The sequence below is a fragment of the Schistocerca piceifrons genome, chromosome 2 (genome assembly GCF_021461385.2).
Source record: "Schistocerca piceifrons isolate TAMUIC-IGC-003096 chromosome 2, iqSchPice1.1, whole genome shotgun sequence".
Lineage (NCBI taxonomy): Eukaryota > Metazoa > Arthropoda > Insecta > Orthoptera > Acrididae > Schistocerca > Schistocerca piceifrons.
In genome coordinates this window covers 212966291-212987280 of record NC_060139.1, presented here as the reverse complement: position 1 = coordinate 212987280, position 20990 = coordinate 212966291, and the positions used below count along the sequence as shown (strand labels likewise).

Below are 20990 nucleotides of genomic sequence, written 5' to 3'. Positions count from 1 at the left end.
GATATTATAAAATACTTAGCTTCACACAATCTGGCATTTACAGGGCATCAAGATTCCCTTAACCTGAAAGATAGTGGAAACAGTAAAAATTTTGTAGACATATTTAAACTGTTATACAAATATGATCTAACACTAAAAGAGCACTTGCAATGAATTAACAAAAAGCAACTTCGTCAGCATTATCTGAGCTATGACATACAAAATGAATTTATTACATTAATGACCAAATCTGTTGTCAACAAAATTATAAACAGCGTCAAACAAGCAAAATATTATGCCATCAAGCTCGACTGTACTAGGGGTTCTAGCTGTGTGGAACAAATGTCAATAATTTTAATATTTTGTAATTCCTCAACTGGAGAACATTACTTTGGGTTTATTGTCATCACAGAAACAACAGGAGAGTATTTAACAAATGCATTTTAAAGGAACTAGAAAATAATGGCCTAGGCATCCAAAACTGTCCTCAACAGGGATACGATAATGGTATCAATATGGTTGGCATTAATAAAGAACAAGAATACTCAACATCAATCCATGAGCTTCGTTCATTCCGTACAGGTGCCATTGTTGGAATTCGCTTCTGCAAGACGCCGCTAACACTTCCACAACAGCTAAAAAGTTTTTCAGCTTCATCAATAAAGTTCATGTGCTTTTTGCAAAATCAAGCAAGTGTTGTTGATGTTGTTGTTGTCTTCAGTCCTGAGACTGGTTTGATGCAGCTCTCCATGCTACTCTATCCTGTCCAAGCTTCTTCATCTCCCAGTACTTACTGCAACCTACATCCTTCTGAATCTGCTTAGTGTATTCATCTCCTGGTCTCCCTCTATGATTTTTACCTTCCACGCTGCGCTCCAATGCTAAATTTGTGATCCCTTGATGCCTCAGAACATGTCCCACCAACCAGTCCCTTCTTCTTGTCAAGTTGTGCCACAAACTACTCCTCTCCCCAAGTCCGTTCAACACCTCCTCATTAGTTATGTGATCTACCCATCTAATCTTCAACATTCTTCTGTAGCATCACATTTCGAAAGCTTCCATTCTCTTGTTGTCCAAACTATTTATCGTCCACGTTTCACTTCCATACATGGCTACACTCCATACAAATACTTTCAGAAACGACCTCCTCACACTTAAATCTATAAATCTATACACCCAAGTGTGAGGCCATTGGTTTTTTTTTTTTTTTTTTTTTTTTTTTTTTTTTTTTTTTTTTTTTTTTTTTTTTTTTTTTTTTTTTTTTACGTGTGAGGCCATCTATACCCCTAGTGAGATAAGCCTCTACATCCTTACATTTATCCTCTAGCCATCCATGGTTAGCCATTTTGCACTTCCTGTCGATTTCATTTTTGAGACGTTTGTATTCCTTTTTGCCTGCTTCATTTACTGCATTTTTATATTTTCTCCTTTCATCAATTAAATTCAATATTTCTTCTGTTACCCAAGGATTTCTACTAGCCCTCGTCTTTTTACCTACTTGATCCTCTGCTGCCTTCATTACTTCATCCCTCAGAGCTACCCATTCCTCTTCTACTGTATTTCTTTCCCCCATTCCTGTCAATCGTTCCCTTATGCTCTCCCTGAAACTCTCTACAACCTCTGGTTTAGTCAGTTTATCCAGGTCCCATCTCCTTAAATTTCCACCTTTTTGCAGCTTCTTCAGTTTTAATCTACAGTTCATAACCAATAGATTGTGGTCAGAGTGCACATCTGCCCCTGGAAATGTCTTACAATTTAAAATCTGGTTCCTAAATCCCTGTCTTACCATTATATAATCTATCTGATACCTTCTAGTATCTCCAGGATTCTTTCATGTATACAACCTTCTTTCATGATTCTTGAACCAAGTGTTAGCTATGATTAAGTTATACTCTGTGCAAAATTCTACCAGACGGCTTCCTTTTTCATTTCTCTCCCCCAATCCATATTCACCCACTATGTTTCCTTCTCTCCCTTTTCCTACTCTCGAATTCCAGTCACCCACGACTATTAAATTTTCGTCTCCCTTCACTACCTGAGTAATTTCTTTTATCTTATCATACATCTCATCAATTTCTTCATCATCTGCAGAGTTAGTTGGCATATAAACTTGTACTACTGTGGTAGGCATGGGCTTCGTGTCTATCTTGGCCACAATAATGCGTTCACTATGCTGTTGGTAGTAGCTTACCTGCACTCCTATTTTTTTTATTCATTATTAAACCAACTCCTGCATTACCCCTATTTGATTTTGTATTTATAACCCTGTATTCACCTGACCAAAAGTCTTCTTCCTCCTGCCACCGAACTTCACTAATTCCCACTATATCTAACTTCAACCTAGCCATTTCCCTTTTTAAATTTTCTAACCTACTGGCCCGATTAAGGGATCTGACATTCCACACTCCGATCCATAGAACGCCAGTTTTCTTTCTCCTGATAAGCAAGTGGTGGGACCTTATAAAAACGAAATTAACATTAAAACCTCTATCTGAAGCATGATGGGAAAGTAGGATCGGAGCTGTAAAATCGATATTTTTGTGTAAGTGACCTGAAAAATAGAACTGTCGATTCCAAAACTCTTAGCGACTATGAAGGAGTCTTGAAGGAAATGTCAAATTTTGAGTTAACTGTCACAGTACACATGTGGTATGGGATTTTACCATGTGTCAACAATATAAGCAAACTACAGAAACTGGTTCACGCGAACTTGAAAGTCGTTACTGATACTTTACTTTCATTTAGTGACTGGATTCAAGAACTCCATAACACAGGACTTGAAACAAGCATTGCAGAAGCTCCATTGTTTGTAAAAAAAAAAGCAGTTACAAAATTGAGTCTCAGTTCCAAGAAAAACAAATAGCACAGAAAAAACAAATGTTTGGTTATGAACAAATTGGTGAACCTATACTATCTGCTGAAATGCAGTACAGAGTTAGCTTTTTTAAAACAATGATAGACGCTGTAACAGTTGACACTGAATGTCTATTCAAAGCACTCAATGAATATTTTGAATGATTTGGTTTTATTTACGATATGAATTATTTGCAACTGTTATCCAAGGACAACCTTCGCTAACATTGTAATGATTTAGGTGCAATATTTCAAGAAGGTGAAAATAGCGACATACAGCCTTTTGTACTTTATGAGGAACTCCAACTTTTAAAATCCAACCTACAGGACTCAAAGACGCAAAACAGCATATTCCGTACAAATTAGAAAATAATTTGGAAGAAGTATATACAAATCTTAACATAACAATCAGAATAATGCTCGCAGTTCCAGTCAGTACAGCCTCTGCCGAGAGAAGTTTCTCAAAGTTAAAATGGATTAAGACATACATCAGAAGCACGATTTACCAAGTAAGACTATCTGCATTGTCAGTACTATCAACTGAAGCAGAAATAGCGGCTGGTATCAATTACAATGTAATCTTAAAAAAATCAGTGATGCAAAAAGCCAGAAGTTTCATCTATTTTAATGTCTGGTTTGTTTAATGTAACTTTTGTCACTGCCATAATCTTTGTATATTATAAGAACAAAATGTCTGTATCGTTATTATTAGTGTATAATTCAGCTCATTTAATTTAACATTTTCTTTCTGACTGCAAAGTGAAATGGGCCTAGCAAAGCTGATTCATCGCTGATGTTCTGTTTTCACCTAGTGCTGCCACTGATTACTGTCCTGTATGGTTCTGAGGGCTTTACTAAGAATGACATCAAACCAAAAGAAATGTTAACACTTTTTTTCAGTTGCAAATGTTAGAATTTATGACAGACTCAAATATCTGTGATGTAATCTGCAAGAACAATACAGTACATACAAACACCCTATCATAATATGGCAACTGTACAGTCGGTACAAACAGTAATGAGCATAGGGCACATTATTTCAAAGGTCAAAGTCAATGTAAACTATTGTTTTAGCTATAAAATCAAGTATATTTATTATCATCATTTTGGAAACTCAAAACAACATTATTAATAATTTACAACAAGAACTACACAACTGCACCAACACGTCACTTATGCTGGCACATTTGTTTCTCGCATCCCTGAACCCACTGGTCCATGTCTGCGCTCCCATACCATTCGGTGTTTCTGCTTCATAAAGGCATCCCTGACATCTCCAACAAATCCAAGGTCACCATCTGCGAGGAAGGCAATAAGTGCTGTTACGTACACTACCACAGGAAGTGCTACTGCATTTTGCATAACAAACTACCCTAATTAGCAACTAAATTAACACTAAAACACAACTTATGTCTGACACCAAACAATGAAGAATGTTACAGAAATATCTCTGTACTCATACGTTTTACAGCACACAGATTAACATCATCAGATCAAAGATCAAGATCAAACTGGTAACTCAATAAAATGTACATATTACTAACAATATCACATAATTTGAGTTCTAGGCAATATCCAACTTGTGCACATTTTGTATGCAACAATACAACTAGCATGCATAAATAATGTTAATTTTTCCATTTAACATTGTCTGGCTACAACCACCCAGGAATTATTTATGTAGTTTAGTATGTTAATATGCATACACTACATATTTACTTAATATGTTATTTTACTAAATTTAAATGAAAACAGGTGTGAAACTTTATTTTTGTGGGCAAGTGCTCTTTGTAGAGCACTTACCCACAAAAGGCACAGATCCCGAGTTCGAGTCTCGGTCCAGCACACAGTTTATCTGCCAGAAAGTTTCATATTGGCACACACTCCGCTGCAGAGTAAAAATTTCATTCTGAAAACAGGTATAGTGTATTTCACATGTTCCAAACCCATCTCATTACTATGGATCAACAGACTAAACATGTAACCTTAAAGGGAGAATGAAAGAAACTAACCCAAATGACCAAGATATTTAGATTCACAAGTTAAAGAAATACAGACAGCTACCAACTGAATGGAAATCGTAAAACGAAAGGAAAACTTTAAACAAGCTCTTATACGCAAGGATGGCTACAACTGTGAGAGAAGGGATACATCTTGAGGAAGAATGGGGAATAAATATAAATGAAAAGGATAGATTGCTACTCACCATATAGTGGATATGTCGATTCACAGATAGACACAACAAAAAGACTGTTAAATAAGCAAGCTTTTGGCCAAATGGCCATCTTCCCAGTTAAATATCACACACACACACACACACACACACACACACACACACACACACACACACACACACACACAAAAAACCACTGTCTCTGGCTGCCAAGGGCAGTTTGTGCTGATGAGAGAAGCAATCTGTGTGGTAGGATTAATGTGGAGGCTCAGACGGGGAGTGGGATGGATAGCAGGGAAGGGGTGAGAGATGGTAAAGTGCTGCTGCAATCAGGAGGCTGAACAGAGTGTGGGTGGGGGGTGGTGGGCAGAAAAGGAGAAGTAAGAAGACTGTAGGTGCACAGGTGGAACAGAGAGGGCTGTGTAGTGCTGGAGTGAGAACAGGGAGAGATATTGTACAATTCAGAAGAAACAATGTTGTATTGGGCAGCGTGCACAGCAACTCGTTGCTCCAGCTGTTTCTTGGCCACAGTTTATCAGCAGCCATTCATGCGGACAGACAGCTTGCTGGTTGTCATGCCCATGTAGAATGCAGCACAGTGGTTGCAGCTTAGCTTGTAGATCACGACTGATTTCACATATAACCCTGCCTTTGATGAGTCAGCTGATGCTTGTGACCTGACTGGGGTAGGTAATGGTGGGAGGATGTCTGGGGCAGGTCTTGCATCTAGGCATCAGAGATATGAGCCCATGAGGCAAGGGGTTGGAAGCAGAGGTTCCATCCCTAAACAACCACTGGAAGATTGCGATGCAAACAAATATATTACTTTAAATGTGTTCAATCCATACTTAGTTATGGCTTAAACCCCGGGAGACAAATGGACAGAATATATTTTACTTACGCAAAAAAAGGGGGGGCAGTACAAATTATCACAAAAAGCAGCAACAGTACTTATTGCACTGTGTCATTTACCAACTTGACTGTACTGTGTGAATACACTTTGCAATCTGTGATCCACATCAAGAAAGAAATCGACCAGTATGCAATGAACAAGTCTCTACACAAACATGTACCCAGATCCAGCTACCACTTACACCTCACAAGGAAAAACAAAACAAAAACCCAAAATAGTGTGTCACACAATGGATTTAAATCGCACAATGAATTTCCACAATTTATCAGACTAAAGTGAAATACATGCCTTCTGGAATTCCTTAAAAATTAACTGTTAGAAAAATGTTTTTACACTATCAAGGATTACCTGAAATGATAAATTATGTTGACAATTATGCCAATAATTAACTGGTATGATTAAAAAGTATTTCACAACACATGCAACAGAGTAAAATAAGGGAAATATTGGGTACAAATATGTAACATACTAAAGCAAATAATGAATGTACCTATTTTGTCATCTGCATTCATATACATTTATGAATGTGTGTTTCTGTACTGCATATACTTGTGTGTTAAGGACATCCATACAATTCCTAATGTCTACAGATGTTTGGATAAACAAACAAATAAATAAATAAATATATCTAAAAAGAAAGATGATGAAACTTACCAAACAAAAGCGCTGGCAGGTCGATAGACACACAAACAAACACAAACATACACACAAAATTCTAGCTTTCGCAACCAATGGTTGCCTCGTCAGGAAAGAGGGAAGGAGAAGGAAAGACAAAAGGATATGGGTTTTAAGGGAGAGGGTAAGGAGTCATTCCAATCCCGGGAGCGGAAAGACTTACCTTAGGGGGAAAAAAGGACAGGTATACACTCGCACACACACACATATCCATCCACACATACACAGACACAAGCGTGTATGTGTGGATGGATATGTGTGTGTGTGCGAGTGTATACCTGTCCTTTTTTCCCCCTAAGGTAAGTCTTTCCGCTCCCGGGATTGGAATGACTCCTTACCCTCTCCCTTAAAACCCATATCCTTTTGTCTTTCCTTCTCCTTCCCTCTTTCCTGACGAGGCAACCATTGGTTGCGAAAGCTAGAATTTTGTGTGTATGTTTGTGTTTGTTTGTGTGTCTATCGACCTGCCAGCGCTTTTGTTTGGTAAGTTTCATCATCTTTCTTTTTAGATATATTTTTCCCACGTGGAATGTTTCCCTCTATTATATTCATATAAATAAATAAATAAATACATAAAATAAAAAATATCTTGTTTAAATTATTCTCATCCTTCATGAACTCTTCCACATAGTTTGCAGTTTCTTCAGTTTTAATCTACAGTTCATAACCAATAGATTGTGGTCATGAGTCCACATCTGTCCATGGAAATGTCTTACAATTTAGAACCTGGTTCCTAAAATTCTGCCTTACCATTATATGATCTATCTGAAACCTTCGAGTATCTCCAGGCCTCTTCCATGTCTACAACTTCTTTTATGATTCTTGAACCAAGTGTTAGCTATGATTAAGTTATGCCCTGTGCAAAATTCTACCAGGCGGCTTCCTCTTTCATTTCTTACCCTCATTCCATATTCACCTACTACGTTTCCTTCTCTTCCTTTTCGTACTACCAAATTCCAGCAGTCACCCATGACCATTAAATTTTCGTCTCCCTTCCCTATCTGAATAATTTCTTTTATCTCGTCATACATTTCATCAATCTCTTTGTCAGCTGCAGAGCTAGTTGGCATATAAACTTGTACTACTGTGGTAGGTGTGGGCTTCCTGTCTATCTTGGCCACAATAATGTGTTCACTAAGCTGTTTGTAGTAGCTAACCCGCACTCATATTTCTTTTATTCATTATTATACCTACTCCTGCATTACCCCTATTTGATTTTGTATTTATAACCCTGTATCCACCTGATCAAAAGTCTTGTTCCTCCTGCCACCGAACTTCACTAATTCCCACTATATCCAACTTTAACCTATCTATTTCCCTTTTTAAATTTTCTAACCTAACTGCCGGATTAAGGGATCTCACATTCCACACCCCGATCTGCATAACGCCAGTTTTCTTTCTCCTGTTAATGACGTCTTCTTGAGTAGTCCCCGCCCGGAGATCCAAATGGGGGACTATTTTACCTCCAGAATATTTTACCCAAGAGGACGCCATCATCATTTAACCATACAGTAAAGCTGCATGCCCTCGGGAAAAATTACAGCTGTAGTTTCCCCCTGCCTTCAGCCGTTCGCTGTACCACAACAGCAAGGCCGTTTTGGTTAGTGTTACAAAGCCAGATCAGTCAATCATCCAGACTGTTGCCCCTACAACTACTGAAAAGGCTGCTGCCCCTCTTCAGGAACCACATGTTTGGCTGGTCTCTCAACAGACGTCCCTCCGTTGTGATTGCACCTATGGTACAGCTATCTGTATCGCTGAGGCACGCAAGCTTCCCCACCAACAGCAAGGTCCATGGTTCATGGGGAGGGGGATTTCAGTGTACACTTTGGTAAAGATTGCACTAAAGAGACAGAATTTATAAACTTAACAACCAGTTACTGACTGTTTGTAGATAACCATCTACCAACTGGAGGTGATGCCTGCCCTTATACTGGCCAAAAATCCATATAGTTAGGACTACAAGACGACTGTAGTTAACCCAATTATCTATGATACAAAACAAGTTAATAAGCAACCAGCTGTCTCCTGGAATTCTAATTATGTATTCATAAAAGGGTCATAAATAAGGAAACATTAATTGCTTTTCAAACAGCACCATCAGCATTAGCATGGCAGCCCAGACTACAGCAAATGGCATTTATAAGACTTCTTCCAGATCATAAAAACCAAATTTGACTATATCTATCTAAAGAACACCAAAAAATGTCCTGGAAACACATCAACTAATGTTTCCTTTTAAAAGTTGAATTATTTCTGTAAATATTAACAGTTCCAGTTTACTATAATGTATTCACCTATTTTGATACTCTCCTAAGAATTGATCATGGTAGTGTGTATTATATTCAAATGTTTTATGTTTTTCATGTTATATTTTCTGACTTGTTCCAAACCCACGAGTATCAACTCATCTTTAGGTCTATGGAACAAACACTGAATCTAATCTAATTCATAAATTCTTATACGCCTTCTGATAGAATATATATGGAATGTTCACGAAAGTTTTCAAGAAAATTGTCTATAAAACTGCTGACATATTAACTACGGTAATTAATAAGTGTTTCTCTGTTGTTATTTTCGGACGTTCAGAAACTTACATGGACAGTACCTGTTTGTAAAAAGGGTGACCCAGGAATGGGAGCAAGCTTCAAACAAACCTCAATAATTCCAGTCTTTGCTGAAGTCATTGAGACTGCAATAAAAGACCAAATCCCAAATTACTTTGAAATTAATGAACCCTTTACAGATGCACAGCACAGTTTCTGGAAACACAAGTCTTCAACAATAACAACACAAGGTCCGATTACTAGGATAAAGCACAGTTTTGAAGAAAAATAATCTTTAACACTAACAACTTCATGACTTAAGTAAGGTGTATGACTGCATTCCTCATATGGTCCTTCCAAACGATCTGAACCTGGCAACCCTCATTTCTTATTTAGAAAACACAAGGCAGAATGTATCTGTCTAATATTATATGAACAGGGTTCAGTAATGGACCATTCTTTTTCCAAGTTTTTGTAAATGATTTAAGCTCTCGTGGACAGTTCTTGCAGTTTGCAGATGACACAATTTTGAATTCAAAACACACCAGTGCTTGCATAGCTCAAGAAGAAGCAGATATTTTGTTTGGTGTGACAAAGGAATGGTTTGCTATAAACAAAATGAAGATCAATGAAGACAAAATCCAAAAATTGGTATGTAGCCTTAGTGGCAAAGGACAACTGAACTGTGAATGGGCTGTGAAACTTCTGTGTTTTACAGTGATAGTAAACTTTGGCAAAGACACACCGTGCATGTGTGTGAAAAACTCTCACAAGTCATAGATCTCCTGAGAATACAAACATGAGACAACTGATCAGTACCCACTAATATTATTTTATTCACTATTTTGTAGCCATATCAGCTATGGCTTGTTGCTATGGGATCAGCTTGACAAGCATCCGTCCTCATCAAACCCACTAACAAGCAACAGTACCTCCATTATGACAACTGCCACCCATTCCATATCAAACGGTCTCTTCCCTACAGCTTAGGTCTTCGTGGCAAACGAATCTGCTCCAGTCCTGAATCCCTGAACCATTACAACAATAACCTGAAAACAGCTTTCGCATCCCGCAACTACCCTCCCGACATGGTATAGAAGCAAATAGCTAGAGCCACTTCCTCATCCCCTCAAACCCAGAACCTCTCACAGAAGAATCCCAAAAGCGCCCCACTTGTGACAGGATACTTTCCGGGACTGGATCAGACTCTGAATGTGGCTCTCCAGCAGGGATACGACTTCCTCAAATCCTGCCCTGAAATGAGATCCATCCTTCATGAAATCCTTCCCACTCCACCAAGAGTGTCTTTCTGCTGTCCACCTAACCTTCGTAACCTCTTGGTTCATCCCTATGAAATCCCCAAACCACCTTCCCTAACCTCTCGCTCCTACCCCTGTAAACGCCCCCGGTGTAAAACCTGTCCCATGCACCACCACCACCACCACCACCACCACCACCACCACCTACTCCAACCCTGTAACCCGGAAGGTGTACACGATCAAAGGCAGAGCCACATGTGAAAGCACCCACGTTATTTATCAACTGACATGACTACAATGTGAAGCCTTCTATGTGGGAATGACCAGCAACAAACTGTCCCTTCGCATGAACGGACACAGGCAGACAGTGTTTGTTGGTAATGAGGATCACCCTGTGGTTAAACATGCCTTGGCGCACAGCCAGCACATCTTGGCACAGTGTTACACCGTCCGGGTTATCTGAATACTTCCCACTAACACCAACCTGTCAGAACTCCGGAGATGGGAACTTGCCCTTCAGTATATCCTCTCTTCTCGTTATCCGCCAGGCCTCAACCTCCGCTAATTTCAAGTTGCCGCCGCTCATACCTCACCTGTCTTTCAACAACATCTTTGCCTGTTTACTTCCGCCTCGACTGACATCTCTGCCCAAACTCTTTGCCTTTACAAATGTCTGCTTGTGTCTGTGTATGTGCGGATGGATATGTGTGTGTGTGCACGAGTGTATACCCGTCCTTTTTTCCCCCTAAGGTAAGTCTTTCCGCTCCCGAGATTGGAATGACTCCTTACCTTCTCCCTTAAAACCCACATCCTTTTGTCTTTCCCTCTCCTTCCCTCTTTCCTGACGAAGCAACCATTGGTTGCGAAAGCTAGAATTTTGTGTGTATGTATGTGTCTGTTCGTGTTTCTATCGACCTGCCAGCGCTTTCGTATGGTAAGTCGCATCATCTTTGTGTATATATGAGTCCTGAATGAAGGAGAAGAGTGGAACAAGGTGAAGACTCAGAGATGGTGTCAAGACAGAAGACAATGGAGAGGTTTACGTTCCAAACAGACCTGGTCAGAGGCTGGAAACTGTCCAAGATGATGTTATTAAGTATTATACTATACTTATGCTAACTTGTTATTGTATTAGAATTGTGCATAATCTCAACTTAGTAACACTGACACAGTCTGTCCAGTCGTGACTGAAGAATAGCATAGGTATAGTGATAAAAGTTAATAAAAAGAATTCTCTTGGCCGCAGATGGTAGTGGTCATTTATTTGGGTGCCCACATAAAAACTGGGTCTTATGCATCCGTTAAGTCTCCCCTGACCATGGGGGGGTTCTCAACTTCAACCCTTTTCCTAAACCTCAACAGCACTTTTCCTTCATCCTCCCTTCCCTCCCACCTTTCTGCCAGAAGGAGCCACTGGCTCCGAAAGCTTCCAAACTATAATACCTTTTATATGTGCATTCTGTCACTGCTTGGTGAGTAGATTTTTTTATCAATCCAATTACATGAAACAGGCTTTGAGATTGTTTTCTCCAGTTTAGGCTGAAATACATTTCCACTCAATAACATTTTCAAATTGGGCAATACAAAAACAAAAAGCTATGTCCGATGTTAATGATATATTTACTATTCAAGAGCATATTTAAATAAAGTTATGGGAAAGCAGTAATATTAAACTCACATTTAATGAACCAATTTTCTGCAGCCTTGTTGTACTGATCCAGAAGCAGTTTACATTTAGGCACATGATCCGGAGTTTCATAATGCACACAATCTTCATACCTCTGTCTCAGTATGCTCAAGATTTCACTCTCCACCATTCTAGAAGAAATAATACATTCCTTGTTGAATTTAACATGCCAGACACAGAAGAATGATAAGGTGAGCACAAGCTGAGCATCCTTAAAGTTAAATATAATTCCATACATAATTTAATTTAGTTATAACTGCAAGCATAACCTTTTATTAATTCCCTCAAAGACCACATGCTGTGCCTCTATTTCAGAACAGAAACCATTATTAAAGCAACTACTCCAAACTGGTGGTGCAACTCAACATCAGGAGGTAGTTCAAATCATATAATATTTTTAAAATGTTGCTATCTTGCTTTCAGCTGTTTGCATTTTATTTCACGATTGCAGTTGCAGCATTAAGAGATTTTCAAGCGTAAGATTTTGACATACAGATTTATGTTACGCATTTATGTCAAAACCCTGCACCTGAAAATGGCTCAATGTCGAAATTTCAACCATAAAACAAAAATTTAACAGCTAAAAGCAAGATGGCTACATTTAAAAACTTTATAGAAGTTGTGCACCTATATTACAAGGAAGTGATACATTATTTTAGCATGAGTGGTGATGTGATAAGCAAATAACTAAGCAAATAACTATGTGCAAGAGACAAAGTAATGTTGATAACCATTACCACCACTATCCATCCATTAGGAAATGCAAGGGCTGACAAAATCATCACAACTTCTCACTTGATTGTAAACAGCGCATAGAATTAAGTGTCTGTTTCAAAGGAAAGGTTTTATACCACACTCTTGCCTCTAAATTGTCCACACTCACTGGCACAGACGGGCAAACAGCTGATGCACAGGCAGTCAGGTCATGGCCCACGCCATCCTCCTGGATTCTCTGTGAGGTAGCCAAATACATCACATATGTGCAGTATGCATGCAAATGGACTGCCTATACCAGATGCTCCCGCCTGAAGGTGGAATGGGGCCATCGGGGGTGCCATGCCGTATGGGGCTGTGTTGGAACATCCTGTTCTATACCACACCACAGATTGTGAGATAATAGTGCCACACCTATGCACTGCTTAATCTTTGCCTTTTGAAAGCTATCACACAATCAGAGAATTGTGTCACAATGTCACTTTAGAACAAATTATTGCATTTTGCGATATTTTATTCTTTCTTCCTTTAATAGCCTAAAATAATTATTTGTTGCCCATTACCATGATGTGTTGTCATGATTTGTTATTAGGTTCTACATACTCTGTATGTATTTATAGATACCTGTTTCAATCAAGAGATGTACCACTTTTGTAATTTGGTCATGGGTGCATGGCATGTAGACCAAAGGTCAACACAATAAAATAAAATCGAAGAATATTGACCCAGCACACATTACCTGATTTTTACAAAAATAAAATCAAAGAACATGGACGCTGTGCACAATAACTGGTTTTTAAGGCTTAAATATTATGAAAGCTTGGCACACTGCGAAGTGAGGTAAAACAAAGTTAGTAAATAAATCAACAGGACACATATGATGTACCCAAAACTCCTCATGAACAACATAGAACAGACATTTGGAAACATATTGCAGCAGCCACATTGCACGTACACTGCAGTAGCAAAAATGTAGAGATGGTTTTGAATGGTAATGCTTCTCACATATTTTAATGCAATCCAGCTGTATTCATGACTGATCTCTTGCATTATGGTTCATACAATGGTATTAATTTTCTGGGCTTGCTGATGAAAACAGCTGTCGTTCACTTGTTATAATGGAAGAACAGCTCATAGGCACTGACATTTTATTCAAATCACTGTCCTCACAACAGACAATAAATTATATGTTGCAGGAATCTTAACACTTCTAACAAGCCTCGTACCTGCACAACTTTGGAGATGATGTGTGCTAGAAATCTAGTACTGGTAATTTGACTGTAGCGAAATGTGTCATATTCTCACTTCTTACCCATTCTGTGACAGTGACAATTTAGATTACTTTTAGATAGAATGGATGACACTTGAGGTCTTAAAGTCAGATATACAGTGGTAACTGGAGCCACAGCACAAGAACATGGAAGGAAACTGGCCTCGCTCTTCTTAAAGAAACCACCCCTACCTTTGCCTTTAGCAATTTGAGAAAACCACAAAAAAGCTAATTCACATTGGCCAGAAGGTATCTGAACTTTTTTCCTCCCAAATAAAGTCTAATATCTTAAAACTTCACCTTAAGAGAACTACACTGTGAGTAATGGCGCATAATTAATCTTTTTCTTGTGCCTGTGTTCCATATCCATACTGGGTCAGCACGGTTTTATGAACTGTAGCAGTTACCGCATAAGGTAATTTTAGGGTGAATTTGTGGCAGTGGATGGTAGCCATAACTGTAAGTCAGGTGCAGGCTTGTTGATGATAACTTTGTGCAATGTGAAGTAGCACAGTATGTCGGGCTGACATGGGTGCAAGAGTTGCCAAAATGGCATGCTCAGCAGGACTGCAAGTAACACTTGCCACAAACCACCACTGAAATCAGCACACCGGCACTAATCTAGTATGTGTCAATACATGACTTGAAGAGGTATATTTGCAAAACATATGCGCACTGCTAAGTATAAATAGGAGGAAGTCAAGTAATGCCAGTGTCTTTAGTGTTACAGCTCTCATTGACGATGGGGCTGTGCCACATGGGCGGCCACATGAAGCTTCTGATGGGGGACCACAGTTCCAGTCTGTGGCAGGGCCACAACTCAACCCCAAGATTGCACGGGACTCCAAGCTAGTCAGGAACAGGCCAGACCAGGCCTTCTAGCAGCTTGCATCCCAGCTGCTCCAGAGGACATCCACCCAACAGCATACGCCTTCCACCATCTCAGGGAGCAGATCAGCAGGGCGTAAGTGCCACTTGTCACTGGAGGCCAGCGTACAACTGCCATCAAAGAGTTCATTGCTGAGGTAGTGTGTCTTGCTGGGACTGTCACAACTGGACCACAGGCAACAGAGCTGTATCCTCAGCAAAGTACATCGACCAAACAGCCACGAGAGCGGAATTCGAGACGAGTGCAATGATGGACACCTGTACTGTCTGGGGCAAAAGAGAAAAAAAATTTTACAGTTTGGCCCAGCTTCTCTCTGTAGCTGTGCACTGCCCTGTGCCCTGGCCCACAGCCTACACCCCAGCATCCCCGTACCTCTGGTGACTTCAGAATGCATCTGACATGTTATATTTAAAGGGTGTCTGGACGCCCTTCCAGTCACCACTCCGATGTTATCTATTACTCTAAATTTTAAAATTTCTAGACAGAATGTAATGTGATTTCTAGACAGCATGTAATGTTCATTTTATGCCCACCTCATCTTTAGCATTTTCCTACAGCACCATATTTAAGAATCTTCTGTTGTGTTCTTGAATGAACTGTTTATTGCTCACATTTCTCTTCCAAACAAGGCTTCATTCCAGGCAGATATTTTCAGAAGAGACTTATATATATAACTTATATATATTCAAAGTTAGAAAATTTCTCTTCCACTTTTCTTGCCACAACCAAGTAGAAGAGCTCATCTACTGTTAGTGTCTCATTTCCTAATCTAATTCCCTCAGTATCACCCAATTTAATTCGACTACATTCCATTACCCTTCTTTTGCTTTTGTTAATTCTCATCTTATATCCTCCTTTCAAAACACTGTCTATTCTGTTTAACTGCTCTTCCAAATTCTTTGGAGCCTCTGACAAAATTACAAGGTCACAGCTTTTATTTCTCCTTACTTGAACAGTAATTCCCTTCCCAAATTTCTGCTTTATTTCTTTTACTGCTTGCTCCTTGTATAGATTGAACAACATCTGGTCTCATCGCCTCCTCTAGCACTGCTTCGCTTTCATGGCCCTCAACTCATAACTGCCATCTGTTCTCTGCACAAGTTGTATTCACCATTTCACTCCCTGTATTTTATCCTTGCCACCTTCAGAATTTCAGAGTGTGTATACCAGTTAAAAATGTCAAAATCTTTATGTGTACAAGTGCTATAAACATATTTTTGGCTTTCCTTAACCTGTTTTCCAAGAAAAGTTGTAGGGTCAGTATGGTCTCGTGTGTGCCAACATTTCTGCGGAATCCACTTCCCCGAGTTTGGCTTCTACCATTTTCTCCATTCTTCCATAAAGAATTTGCGTTAGTATTTAGCAACCATGACTTATTAAACTGATAGTTCAGCAACACTCAGACCTGTCGGCATCTGCTTTCTTTGTAATTGGAATTATTACTCTCCTGTTAAACCATCTCTTACATCTTGCACACCAGGAGGAATAATTTTCTCATGGCTGGCTCTCCCAGGGATATCAGTAGTTTTGATGGAATGTCCTCTACTCCAGTGGTCTTTTATTGACTTAGGTCTTTCAGTGTCCTGTCAAATTATTCTTGCAATATCTCCCATCTCTTCCTCATCTATGTCCTCTTCTCTTTGTTTAGCACTGATTTTACATCTGAGCTCTTTATGGTCATTACATGGTTCTCTTTTCTCCAACGGCCTCTTTAGTATTCCTGTAGATGGTATCAATCTTTCTCCTACTGACATAGGCTTTAATGTCCTTACATTTGCCCTCTAGCCATTCCTGTTAGCCATTTTGCGCCTCCTATCAATCTCGTTTTTTAGACATTTCCGTATCACCTTACAAATGCCAGACAATCTACTTCTATTTTAAATCATCTTAATTTTATCCGTTTTTACTACAGTTTTTGTCATCTTGTTCCTATATCCCTTGCTACCTTTCCAAATTCAAAGTGAAAGAAATCCCAATCTCTTTGTCAAATGCCTGTTCATATTATCAACAGATGCAAAATCCATGCACGAATTTCACTTGTTCCAGAGAAAATTTCTTCTGACAAAGTCTTGGTACTCTTTACTCAGATGAAGCTAAGCTTGTAGGTGGTAAATAGCACACTAGCTTAATACTGACCACACGGAGGGTGATACTGTATAATGGAAGTGGAAAGATGAATAGCTATGTGATATAGCACTTGCTAAGCTAAATTTGAACATTCCTGATAAAGTCAAGAGAAATTTTATTAGCCTGGTGGCACCTATTTTGCCATTACACAGTAGTGGTTCAAAGCACCACTTCATCTGAAAGGTTCCATATTGAAATTTAATTGTCATACAGAAATTCCTAGTCCAGTTACATGAGACAGCTGCACAAGATATTACCAATATGGTACTCTTTCTAATGCTAAAATGTAATTGTTTGGATTAAGACAATACAAGGATATCACCAATGTTTACATAACATGAGATCCACAATTTTAACACACGTTAATCCACGATCTGCAACTCTTTGGTGAATAGTTCAATTTTTTCAGATCATAATCCTGTTCTCTAGAGCTCCTGTATAAAAATAAAGTAGAAGCCCCAACCTTTGACAGCACTACTGATTTGTTTAAACAATAAGGACCATAAAACCATTCTCTTCAGTAACATTACTGTATGGCAAAATTGGAGGTTAGCAGTTCCTGACCAATCAATTATTTTGGAAGGAAAATAAGTTGAGAAGTGTTTGTTGACATTCTGAGAGAAATTTTCAGTATTTTCACAAAGACAAAAATTTAGATACGGTTCTCCTTAAAACACTGTGTCGCATTTAAAAGTTCAATTTACTAATAATGTTGTACTGGACTGATCCATGATATTGTATGTAGTAAAGCCAATGAAAAAGATCAATCCCCAAGTGTTAATGTTATGGAGGGGCGTGTAAGACTGGTACCATAGAAATATTTTTTTAGAATGAGTTAGAAACATATCAGTGAACAAAATTAGTCACATTATGAATTTTGGTTCCAGCTTTAACATGATACCAATCACAGTAATAATTGGCTGTCAATAACTGGAGCACCTTGTAAGTATGGGGTCCCAAGGGAAATTAAAAGCATGAACAAACAACAATAGTTACAGAAGCTGTCCAAGCGGGCACTCCAATAGCTACTGCAGCCAAAGATTATGGTGGGCCAGTGGATAACATTGTGATACAGACTAAGTGACTCAAGACCCAAATTATTTAAGTTTAGTCCTTCAAACATATGGATGAGAATGAAGAAAATATTCCAGTCCAGTGGCTTTTGTCAACTACAACAGAGCACTATCCAGTAACAAAAGAAATAGCCTACTGCTGGGCAGTGTACAGCAAATAATTAGTAAAATGAGAAGACAAAATCAATTTACTAACAAAAGACTAGACACAATGGTCACACCATTTTTGAATAAGGAAGGGAAAAAAACCACATCCTCTTTTAAATGACAAAAATTTGACTATTCCCACGGAAATGTCACTGAGCAACAAATTTGTAACTGGTTTGCGGAAATAGAATAGCCTTTGAAAAAAAACAAACAGAAAATTACAAAACTTGAGCTTTCGATTTAGATTTGAGTGCACTTTTTTTTTCAAATTTTTGTTTTGCCTCCTAAAGGGAGGAAATGATCACATGTATGAGGAATAAAGTTGTATACAGTGTTGCTAATGATGGAAACGAAAAAGCTGACTACACCTTTAACAGCAAAGCTACTGGTAACCTTGCTCCACTTACAACTGTTATTTCATTTGAAAGAACTGGTAGGGCAACAGCTAACAGCATACAAAGAGTGAGGGGTAGTGGTCAAGCACAAAGCTCTGTTTTGCCCGGAAGTGTCCAATCAGAAGACACTCTGTCGCAGAGTGAAAATTCATTACAGAAATAAGTTGTGAATCTTTTAAGAAATACACAAATCTCCTCACTATACTGTCAAAGAGTGGTGTTTCTGCCTTAATAAAGCACATAAGTAGGGAGTCTCAGCACGAGGATGCAAATGTTGATAAATTATATTTTAACAATATTATACGGCTATCAATTTACACAAAACACTGGTATGGGTGAAAATGCAGATTTATACAGCTCCCTTTCTCAATTCAACATTATCCAATGACTCCTATTAGATTTTTAGGATGTGTTTCAATGTTACTCAGGATAAGTGTTCCGTTCTTTATGTGTCTGGGGTAGAGTCTTGTTTGGAAGTGAAATGTGGGCAATAAACAGTATGGCTAAGCAGAAAGATAAGATTTTGAAATTTGTTGTTATAGAAGAATGCTATGAAGTGAGTGTGTAATGCTTTGCGACATACATACTTGTCTCTCTTGAATTGTGCATTAGCCTCTAAGTAGCACACAGCGTCGTCCGTATAGCATTCATCTATTGTTGGGACACGTCTCATTTTACGATGATACCAATAATAAGTGGGTCGATTTGGTTCGACTACCTTTTCTAGAAAAATAAATAATAATTATTTTTCATTATATGGGAAATACATAAAATTATGCAAAATTTAGTGCCTCTAAATCTAATTCCCTACCAAACAACGAACTAATCTAACATTATTTGCATTGTTATTAACGTCAAAACAAATGCTCAAGATTATTTCGAATACCTCTAAACCATATTACGGGGCCTTCAACTACTGATGAAACTGCATTAGCAAATCTTTGCATCGGATTTCTTCCTGGTGGATTGTCACCCATTATAATTTGATTTGCGCACACTATCCTACACTTTAACCCCACACCTTCAACTTCCACCTTCACCTACTGGTCTCCTGCAGACGATCCGCAGATGTTACGTAATAATTACACTGTAGGTCCAGAGGTGTTACAAACAGAGTAGTGGCGTTCGTATTTTTTGAGTGCTTATTTGATAATAAATCTGTCGTATTAAATTCCTTCATTGACTGGAACTTGTATGAATAGAAAACTCTGGAAGTTGATGAGACTAATAACTCTGTCTTCTCACATATTTAACATACACATATTTTTATTCCGAAAACCGTCTTATATGTCGCCGACATATTTTAGTAGATAATTTTGTACACAACTATTCACGGAATTTGTGTGCAAATAATATGTGTCCAATATCTCTGCATTTGCAGGACTGGAAGAAATTCATTAAACTTGATTTTGTTCGAGGAAGACTGAATTACACCACAAAACAAAGAAAACTTTAGTTCCATAAGCAATAACCTAAAGTGCTTTACGAGGCCTGCAAGGAAGACAGGCCGCGGCGCGTACGTCACGGAGGTAGGCCGAGCTCGCTCGCTCAACTCAGCAGAAAAACTGCGTTTCTACACCTGAAGTCATTAGAAAAAGTCCAGAAGCATGTGCATTATGTCTGACATTAGCACATCTGATAATAAAATTAAAACAATTTGGAATATTGTTAAAAGGGAAACAGGGCAACCGAGAGCACAGGAAGACTATTTCTATCAAACACAAAGAAGTCAGAAGCAGAAAACATTTTTAATAATCATTTTTTAAGTGTTGTAGGGAAAATAGGATCCATTTATTCATTAGAAAATGCAAAGCAGTTTATGCAAGAGGCAGTTTCTATGCAATTTGATAAACTGAAATTCAACCCACCTCTCCTACTAAAATTAGGAAAATAATAAATTCACTCAAAAGTAAAGGCTCACATGGAATTGATGGCATTTCCAACAGATTACTAAAAGCATGTTCCCAACAAATAAGTAGGATTCTCAGCCACATACGTAGTAACTCACTGAAACAGGGCATTTTTCCAGATAGACTGAAATACGCTATTGTTAAGCCACTGCATAAAAAACGAGGATAGGTCTGATGCTAACAACTACCGCCCAATCTCAGTTCTGACAACTTTATCCAAAATTCTTGAAAAAGTAATGTATTCAAGAGTAGCATCACAAATTTGTAAAAATAAAGTACTAAGAAAATGTCAATTTGGTTTTCAGAAAGGCTTTTCAACAGAAAATGCTACTTATGTTTTCACTGATCAAATACTGAATCCATTGAACAACAGAACATCA

At 38.5% G+C, this 20990-nt stretch overlaps 1 protein-coding gene across 1 annotated transcript; it reads right to left on the bottom strand.

Annotated features, from left to right (window-relative positions):
• Positions 1-3900: 3900 nt before the first annotated feature.
• Positions 3901-19787, bottom strand: LOC124776790 (NADH dehydrogenase [ubiquinone] 1 beta subcomplex subunit 10). The gene is made up of 4 exons (XM_047251929.1): positions 19587-19787; positions 19288-19423; positions 12077-12216; positions 3901-4130 (listed from the first exon to the last, which is right to left on the bottom strand). Exons 1-4 carry the CDS (start codon positions 19675-19677, stop codon positions 4006-4008), a joined length of 492 nt encoding a protein of 163 aa, XP_047107885.1. The 5' UTR covers positions 19678-19787; the 3' UTR covers positions 3901-4005.
• Between the last annotated feature and the right edge of the window lie 1203 nt (positions 19788-20990).